The sequence below is a fragment of the Bactrocera oleae genome, chromosome 5, assembly GCF_042242935.1.
Source record: "Bactrocera oleae isolate idBacOlea1 chromosome 5, idBacOlea1, whole genome shotgun sequence".
In the NCBI taxonomy this organism is placed as follows: Eukaryota; Metazoa; Arthropoda; class Insecta; order Diptera; family Tephritidae; genus Bactrocera; species Bactrocera oleae.
In genome coordinates, this window is record NC_091539.1 from 63705669 (window position 1) to 63715076 (window position 9408).

Sequence of the window (9408 nt, forward strand, 5' to 3'; positions counted from 1 at the left end):
ATATGGAAAGTAGGCGTGGTTGTAGTCCGATTTCGCCCATTTTTGCACTGTGACATAGAAACATGAAAAGAACGTTATGCATGAATTTGGTTGAAATCAGTTAAGCAGATCTCAAGATATGGGTTTTCACCTAAAAGTGGGCTGTGCCACGCCCACTGTCTAATTTTGAACGCGGTTCCTATAAAGTCATCTCATACCATCCCAGAGATAAAATTTAATGACTCTGGCGTGTTTAGTGCTTGATTTATCGCGCTTTTAGTAGTTTTTAACAGTACCGTTATATGGGGAGTGGGCGGAGTTGCCACCCGATTTCAACTATTTTCACACCGTCAATAGAAGTGCTAAAAATATTTGCTTCCAGTGAATTTTGTTATTATAGCATTAGCGGTTTAGGAGATATGCACATTAAACCTATTAGAGGCGGGACCACGCCCACTTTTTTAAAAAAAATTTTAACTGCAGATGCCCCTCCCTAATATGATCCTGTGTACCAAATAACAGTCTTGTATCTTATTGCGGAGCTTAGTTATGGCAAGTTATTTGTTTTTGATTAATGGCGTTTTGTGGGCGTGGCAGTGGTCCGATTACGCCCATCTGCAATACCAACCGTCTCACGGTACCATGAAACATGTCTACCAAGTTTCATAAAGATATCTCAATTTTTACTCAAGTTAGAGCTTGCACGGACGGACGGACAGACGGACGGACGGACAGACAGTCACCCGGATTTCAACTCGTCTCTTCATCCTGATCATTTATATATATATAACCCTATATCTAACTCGATTAGTTTTAGGTGATACAAACAACCGTTAGGTGAACAAAACTATTATACTCTGTAGCAACAGGTTGCGAGAGTATAAAAATGTCTCACGTGATATTCGGGCAGGGGGAGAAGTTAAGGAAAAATCTTACGAAATCTCACCAGGGGAGGCGCAGCGCTCAAAAAATACTGAAAAATGTCGCATGTAACATATGGACATCCCCAAGCCACTAAAAAGTTTAAGTTAAGTTTAGAAGACTCATTCTCAGAGTTAGGAAAAACAAACTATAGAAAAAGTTAAAGTCACTTGGTATTTTCAATTAACGCCACTTTTGAAATGGAAAAATGACTGGCGCGCCGTCAAAAATGTTAATAGAAGTTACGTTTCGTTATTTTGCGTCTGACAGCAAAAAACATTTGTTCGTGACGCCATTAATGAAAGAAGTGAAAGACTTTGCTTAAGCTTACTATGAGAGTTTGATAATTCGTTACGTAAGTAGTTCTAATCTTGTCTCTATCTTTCTGAAAGCCAGCGTGGACTCGGCGAAGTTTGTTGAAGTGGTAGTAGGGGAAATCAAGGAGAACTAAGTAATAAGAAAGCACTTATATTAGAAGTTTAATTAGACGATAACTTTTCGAGAATCGATAGAAAAAATTTTCTAAATTGGTAAAAACTTTTTTATTTTCGTTGTTTACAGATTGATAGAGATCAGAGAAATAGCATAAGATCTCAACATCGTTTATGGGTCGACGCAACCATTTTGGATAATATTTTGTAAAAACGACGTGGAGTAGAGGTCGCAAAAGAGATGCTTTACAACTTATAAGGACCCTACATTCATCAAACGCTTGATTACTGGTGACGAGACGCGGGTTTATAAATATAGAAAATTGAGTTAAGCGGTAATGCTTGTATTGGCTAACGAGCCGTTAGCAAAGATTTTTATTAAAATACGTGAAAATGTTTTATTTTGTCCGAGTCAAATTTGATCAGATGTTACTTTCAAATCATAAAAAAATGACGATGGCCGAAAAATCTTTCATCGAAAATGAGGTTAAGGGGATTTTTTTTTAATTTTAAATACTATAATTATTAATGATTACTCTATATTGTAGCGTAATAGTTTAAAAAAAAAAGAAAAAATTCTGTAAAAATTACTGTATTTTACTTCGAAAAAATTCATAACTGTTAATGTTTTCATATTTTTTTCGTTTATTTTAAGCTGTCAGTCGCAAGGCAATGAACAGAAACAAGCAAAACATTTCAAAATAAACTTTTGCTAACAACTAAAAATAAATATTTCCTGTTCAATTATAAATTCCCATGTAGCTCGCTTATCAGCGCTACGTAATTCACTTCAACGCTTTTATCAGTTCGAAAATAAGTATTGAAAACAATAGTATAGCTACTTGAATAACTGACAAGAATCTAAACACGCTAAAAAAAGTTTAATAGCGATTAGTATTTGTTGCCGAAGCATTGAAGCTGGAGAAAACCAACAACACAACCATAAAATATTATTTTTTTGTGCATACTATTATTAAATATAACAACACAAGAGAGCGCTGTAGCGCGCGAATTCTCGCCAAAGGCCGAGTCAACTTCTGTGTTTCGCGCTCACGCTGATAAGCGATCGATCAGTAGAAACGGTGCGCGCTAGCAACGAACGCTCGGCGCCTGAGCAGTTTTCGGTGACAGTCACCAAGTGACAGTCGCGCTCAGCAGATCAGCGCTCAAATCCAGAGTGAAGTAGTGTGTGTCGCGTTTGACGCTCCGTTGCGGTCTCGAGAGTTTCAGCACACGACCAAAATTGCTCCCGCGCCTTTGAATGATAAGTCGATGCGTGGAAAAGTTTGAGGCGCCAAGTGATATTGCGTGGCGGTAGTGTTGATAATTAGATAAAGTCGAAGAAAACACTTTTTTTTACTTGTGTATGATCAACTCAGTGCTGTAAGCAAGCGTAAGTGAAGCAAATGGATCTGTTTTGGTGGAGAAAGGAACCGGAGCCACTACCGCCGCCGCCGCCAAGCGCCATGCAGAATCGATTGATTGAGTTTGTGGCGGGCTCGTTGGGTAAGTGGATGTCATTACACATAGTAAATGGACAGAGTACATACATATATATTTACACATACATAAGCTGTCAATGCGCCATGTGCTGCTATGTAAACGAAATATGGTAGACAGTAAACACATTTGCATATATTTATGTATGTGTATAAAGCTGAAAATTAATGAATGAATGAAGCAAAAATTTAAATGAAATCGTAATATGTTGCTGAGTGAAGAGTTTTATTCTTTTTTAAATATTTTGATAAGAACTTATTGTTGTTGTAGTGCTAAAAATTATTCTACAAACATTTTCGTAGAATGTCGCCGAGTTAACAATTTCTAGCTGGTTATAAATCCGTGTTTGTTCCAGTTGCGTGAGACCGCCTATCGGTAGCATGGAAGATAAGAATGAGAAGCTCACTGATGGGTTTTTGCCATTCAAAATATTGGGTAGAACCCAAAAGGAAATGTTTAGAGCCCCTATAAAATACATATATAAATGATCAGCGTAACGAGCTAAGTCGATTTAGCCATGTCCGTCTGTATAATCAGTTTTTGATATATCGATCTGTAATTTTTTTTTTCTACCCAAGAAGCTGTCGGGATCGCCCATATCAAAACCGCTAACGCATATAACTGCGATACTAACTGACCGATCAAAATCAAGTTCTTGTATGGGAAACTTTTTTATTTGACAATATATCTTCCAAGGCAAGGTTATAATCTCCGTATAAAATGTTCAGATCGGACCGTTATAGCATATAGCTGCCATACAAACTGTGCGATCAATATGAATATAAAAATCACGCATGAGTGTGTTCTGGCTTCGGTGCAACCGTGTTTTCTTATTTTAAAATAATTAATGAATATTTCCTCTCATTTTTTTTTAAATAAATATCACGTTGGCTACACTGTTGACGAAGTAAACAAAAAAATATAAGTTATAAAAATTTATTTGATGTGAATCAACACTTTTACATTTTTAGTAAATATTTCCTTTTTAATTGCAATATTCGTAAAAATTCGCTTTAACCTTATGTTAAACTGAACGCCCAATGAGGATAGCACTTATGTAGATCAAACGGACCCGGATTATCCGTTCAAGAATAGTCTACTCGCCAGTCTCCCTCAAAATTATATAGTATATATTTTCTGTCACTACAACAAGAACAACACATATCAAACATCATTCAAAAATAAAAAAAAGGACTTTAAAAGCTGTTACAGCAAATATAGGTGCCAGATAAAAGGCTCAGCCACACTAAATTTTCTTTAATAAAAAAAAGCACTGGCGCCACATAAATAGACCTCTGAGACAATTGGAGTGGTCATTCAACAATACCGGAAGAATAGACTGAGGCCTGAGAGCTATCGTAAGGGGGTTTAAACTCACTCGGAGCGAAGCTAATAGAGTTGATTTTGATAAGAATTTTTTATTCCCATTAAGTCACTTGGCAAACTGCAAAAGGTGTAGTTAGTGAGCAAATTTAATTTGTTATTAATGATTTTCAGATTGTTTTTCGAAAATGCGAACCTAACCTAAAACTGTATTACTTCAAAAATCAAAATATAAGCTAAAAATGTTTAAATAACTTAAAGGTACCTACCTTAATCATCAAATTCATATATAACAGTAATTGTTGTTGTAGTTACTTGCAAAACAATTTTGAGGCTATTGAACCCGTGCTTCATTTCATGCAAAGCTTTTTTCAAAACACAATTTAAAATTTCTTGTTTTTTTTTATTTGCACTAGGTGGCGCCGCGCAGGTGTATGTCTCACAGCCGCTGGACACGGTTAAAGTGAAACAGCAAACATTTCCCTTTCTCTACAAAAACATGTTTGAATGTTTTGTGAACACTTATAAGAAGGATGGCATATTTCGTGGCCTTTACGCGGGCAGTGTGCCGGCCGTTATAGCGAATGTGGCTGAAAACTCCGTGCTTTTTGCGGCCTATGGCGGTTGTCAGTCCTTTGTGGCATATCTGGTGGGTAAAGAGAACCACAGCCAATTGAACACGACGGAAAATGCATTTGCTGGCTTCTTTGCGGCGTTCTTTTCGACATTCACGCTATGCCCCACCGAGTTGGTGAAGTGCAAATTGCAGGCGATACGCGAGGTTGGTGAAATTAACTGTTAAATATATATAAAAGTTGGTTTTTTTAATTCTATAACATTCTCTAACATTTTCAGTCGCATGAATGTTGCCCTGGCATACCAGCTAACGAGCATATGACGCCTTGGAAATTAACAAAAATTATCTACAAAGCAGAGGGTGAGTTAGTTTTTATAAAATAAAGTAGTTTTTGTTTAAAATTACTATATTCCATTTAAATTTAGGTTTGGCCGGCTTTTTCCGCGGTCTCACGTCGACGTTTATGCGCGAAATGCCCGGCTACTTCTTCTTCTTCGGCAGTTATGAGGCAACGCGTGAGCTGCTAACTAAGTAAGTTCTAACTATAGCGCTTAATTGCTAGGCAGTCAAAAAATTTTTAATTATATTTACAGACCCGGTCAGACGAAAGACGATATTGGTCCACTTAGAACCATGTTTGCGGGCGCCGTTGGCGGCGTTATGCTGTGGACAATGATTTTCCCCGCCGATGTTATCAAAAGTCGCATACAAGTGCAGAATTTAGATCACGGCATGTTAACGGTGGGTTTCGACATTGTCCGCAAGGAGGGCATACTGGCACTCTACAATGGTCTGTTGCCGTCTGTGTTACGCACGATACCGGCGACAGCGACGCTATTCGTAATTTACGAATATACGAAAAAAATTTTGCACGAGAAATTCGATCCCAAAAGCGTGCCGACGAACAAGAAATAATAGTTTTTTGTTCTTTTCAACATTTGATTTTACATTGTGTTCCTTAGGTATATGATTTGCTAACTAATATTAGTACGGTTATTTGTACATTTAATGTTACAAATTTATTGTATTGGCTAATTTTCTTTTCAAGAATTGTTGACGATCCGTGGGGGTCTCCAAAGCGCGCCATTCGTGCCAATATATCTGCAAATAATTAAGTAGGTGTAAGAAATATTGATTGTTAATTTTAAGTAAAACAACAATTTAGAATAATTTTTGTAAAAAATAAAAATTATGAAAAATAAATGAATGTGTAAATATGAAACATTAGCTTCTTGTGCTATAAATATGCATACGTTCTAATTAAAATTCGTAAAACGACAAAATTTGCAGTTTAAATGTGTTGATAATTATTTTTAAAAAATCCTAACCTAAAATTTGAAAAAAGTAACAAAACGAATTAATTATAAAACAACTCGTTAACTTCGGTTGCAGCGAAGTTAGAATAACCTTCACAAACAAAGAAAAGCTTCCATACAAGAACTTGATTTTCTTCAGTCGGTTTGTATGGCCGTTATATGCCATAGTGGTCCGATCGGAAACATTTATTCGGAGACTATAGTATTGACTTGGAAAATAATCCATTGGAATATTGGTGACCGAATTCTTGACAAATAACAGGCAGACGGACATTGCTAAATAGACCCACCTTATTACGTTGATCTTTTATGTTATAAACTTTGTGGCAAACCTAATATACCCTGTTCAGGGTATAAAAAATACTCACCAAAATCGGTTTATGTCCTAGCATACGCAATTGCTTCAGTTTCATCTCAAATAATCCCGTGAATCTTTGTTTATCCTTTACGACATTGTTCCAGCCAACTATGACAACAGCAATGGTGGCCACATCCGTTTTTTCTGACTCACCTAACAGCAGATTGCGTGTCAAGATTGCGCCTGGGGATAAAAAAAAAATAATTAATATTAACTTTGCAGTGCTACGACGCCAGTCACATTCTATAATTTACCGCTATAATCCTCCGGACAGTCAGCTGCAAGTGGTATTGTCTGACGCAGCGTGTTATTATAGCAAACAACGACATCGGGCCGCTCGAAATGTGGCAATATGTGTTTCAATGTATTAGGGCGCAGTATGCGCTCTAGAGCCTCCTTAATCTCTAAGAGAATGCGATCTGTTTTATGTAGTCTAAACTTTTGATTACGTTCAGGTATATACTGCGTCAGCATTTTGCCCATGGAACGTCGCCGTTTTTCGGGCAATTCATTGCCCTCATAGTTAGAGGCCTTTAAATTTATTTTCACAAAAGAGTCTAAATTAAATATTTCACGGCCGATGGTCATATTTTTACCATAAGCAAGATCTACAAATCGCTTATCTAACACAGATGTTATCATCTCTTCATTAGAATGACCACATAAAGTCAAATAATACAAGCAAGCGACGAAACAACGCGGATATTTCAAGATTTCATCGACTTTGGTTTCAAGCAGAGACAGAATTTTAGCACACAACTCTTGTTCCACACCTGTTGGGCTGCGATAGTTAAACACAGATATTGCCAAGCATATGCGTTCCATATCTTTTAAGCGTGCATTTTCGATGTCTTGATTAAAACGTTGTAGTACCAACTCTAGAACGCCATCATGACAGCACTGCAGCTCCACACCGAAAAGCGCAACATGCAAGCAGCTCATTAATGAGATGCGAGATATTTGTGTTTGTAACACTTCCATCAGCTCCATCACCTGTCGCACTTGTGGCAGTTTACTGCTATAACGCAGTACTTTTAATATTGCCACCAATGTGATATCATCTACTGTTTGTATTTCCGCTATCAGACGTTTGAACAAGTGATCCAACAGTTCAGGATTACGTATAGGTGTTTGTGTCTTGAAGAAACCCATTGACATTACACCCAACTCCTGTAGTGTCATTGTGTCAACAAAACGTGCTAAATTCACTTCAAAATCAAACATTTCGAATACAGGTCGGCGGAGCACATTGCAATAAAACATGGCTTGCACCAGCTGTTCAGATTGCATGCGTCGTAACTTGCGGCCCAGCTTACGTAATGCCTCCCAGACAAATTCACAAACACGCGCCAAATTCAATGTGTACCAAGCATCACAAACCAATAGCAGCTCATCGTTGGACCAGCGCTCAACGCGGCGGCAGCACTCCACATCCAAATTATTCCACAAATGCATATAGTTGGGTTCACGCACCGATGCCTCTGTTGGCAGTTGGGATAGTAGTCGTAACGCGGATAGCAATTGCTCATCGCTGAGTTTATGAGTTTGTTCACAGAAAAATTGACAGAATTGTTCGAAACGGCTGTCAGAAATGCAGGTGTTTGTCCTTATGCAATAATGTGCCAAGGCGTTGAATGTGTCAAAGACTTCTTCAAAAGTTACACGAGACAGATCCGAAGTTGACACCAATGCAGGCAGTTCTGATGCAACAGGTTCGTTTGTTGGTGGTGTGGTTGCATCCAAGCGGAAGATTTGATAGGGTTTCAGTGATTGCACCAACACTTCATGTGCATGTTTATTCTCTTTGTCAACAAACACTTTAGCGGCACTTGCATGATTCAGATGAAAGCAAGCTGATGCAACTCGTGGAAATCTTGGTACACTCGCTCTGCTTTGATTAGCCACTAATTGATATATCCCGCGCACTTTTTGCAGACTACGGCGTATTAACGGCATATTGAACATGTCAAAATTTATTTTATTTAACTTATTATCACTGTACTATTCCATAACTAAAAGAAATGGTTGTAATTTAATGAATTAATATAACACCGTCTGCTGCTGTGCACGCTTGCATGTGGTAACATTGGCGCCAAATCAGCTGTTTTTCAATGGGCTTCTTTACGGCTTCCGACTTTGTTTTTGCGCGCAGCATTGATAAATATTTATCAAGGAATTGTAAGCATATTTTGACGAAACAAGTTGGTTGTTTTTCAGAAAATTATCATAAAATATTTTTCAACATATTCGTAGAGCACAAAAATAAATATTAATTACGACTTGTGCACTCTAAGAATTTTTACATTTCCATTAACATTTCGCTGTTAGTTTACTTTCTGTTTAGCGTTTTGCTGTGTTTCTCTTATGATATTTTTGGTTTTTCTTTTTCATTCTTGTATCTCGACTGCTTGCGATGCGCTGATCTACGAATATAAAAGTATGAGTACCGTTAATATATCTATCCTGCTTCATTGTAATAAGAAAATTAAATGGTCAAGTTTGCCGGCATTAACGACTCGTTTATACATTACAGAAAATACATAAGTATATAATTCCGAAATTGCTATCTTGATTGCATACTCGTACTTAGCTACTAAGTACATCATAAGTAATAAATGAAAGAGATGTTACTACTGATATACAAGAGGATTGTTCAAAAATTCATTGCTGAAATTTTTCAATAATTCATTGTGCGTGGAAAATGTCAAAATTCTACAGAATAATCATATTTTATAAGACAAAGGAAATCTATAATAACTTATATACAAGTACCTTTAACAGGGTATTTGAAGTGTGCCACAAAGTTTGTAACACCCAGAAGGAAACCTCGGAGACTCTATAATCTTATATATTAATGATCAGTACGCCGAGCTGAGTCGATATAGCCATGTCCGTCGGTATATATACGAAAAAGTCCCTCAATTTTGTGATTCCGATCTGAAAATCTTCATATGTGCTTTTATTCATATAAAGCTGCTCATTTTTAGTAACCGCAAATATTGG

At 37.1% G+C, this 9408-nt stretch overlaps 2 protein-coding genes across 2 annotated transcripts; one reads left to right on the plus strand and one right to left on the minus strand.

Annotated features, from left to right (window-relative positions):
* The first annotated feature begins 2045 nt into the window (after positions 1 to 2045).
* LOC106615397 (mitochondrial ornithine transporter 2) lies at positions 2046 to 5953 on the plus strand. The gene is made up of 5 exons (XM_014231599.3): positions 2046 to 2837; positions 4571 to 4935; positions 5010 to 5091; positions 5157 to 5262; positions 5325 to 5953. The coding sequence occupies exons 1-5, from the start codon at positions 2738 to 2740 to the stop codon at positions 5644 to 5646; spliced, it is 975 nt and encodes a 324-aa protein (XP_014087074.1). The 5' UTR covers positions 2046 to 2737; the 3' UTR covers positions 5647 to 5953.
* On the minus strand, positions 3754 to 8766 carry LOC106615396 (FAST kinase domain-containing protein 5, mitochondrial). The gene is made up of 3 exons (XM_036369022.2): positions 6660 to 8766; positions 6416 to 6588; positions 3754 to 5832 (listed from the first exon to the last, which is right to left on the minus strand). The coding sequence occupies exons 1-3, from the start codon at positions 8368 to 8370 to the stop codon at positions 5743 to 5745; spliced, it is 1974 nt and encodes a 657-aa protein (XP_036224915.1). The 5' UTR covers positions 8371 to 8766; the 3' UTR covers positions 3754 to 5742.
* Between the last annotated feature and the right edge of the window lie 642 nt (positions 8767 to 9408).

Excerpts from the sequence above, each read along its gene's own strand:
- LOC106615397 (XM_014231599.3), top strand. The coding sequence starts at position 2,738 with ATGGATCTGTTTTGGTGGAGAAAGGAACCGGAGCCACTACCGCCGCCG. Across the intron at positions 2,838-4,570 it reads GTTTGTGGCGGGCTCGTTGG|GTGGCGCCGCGCAGGTGTAT; the intron begins GTAAGTGGATGT and ends TATTTGCACTAG. Across the intron at positions 5,092-5,156 it reads AATTATCTACAAAGCAGAGG|GTTTGGCCGGCTTTTTCCGC; the intron begins GTGAGTTAGTTT and ends ATTTAAATTTAG.
- LOC106615396 (XM_036369022.2), bottom strand. The coding sequence starts at position 8,370 with ATGTTCAATATGCCGTTAATACGCCGTAGTCTGCAAAAAGTGCGCGGG. Across the intron at positions 6,589-6,659 it reads CTGTCCGGAGGATTATAGCG|GCGCAATCTTGACACGCAAT; the intron begins GTAAATTATAGA and ends TTTTATCCCCAG. Across the intron at positions 5,833-6,415 it reads TAGGACATAAACCGATTTTG|ATATATTGGCACGAATGGCG; the intron begins GTGAGTATTTTT and ends AATTATTTGCAG.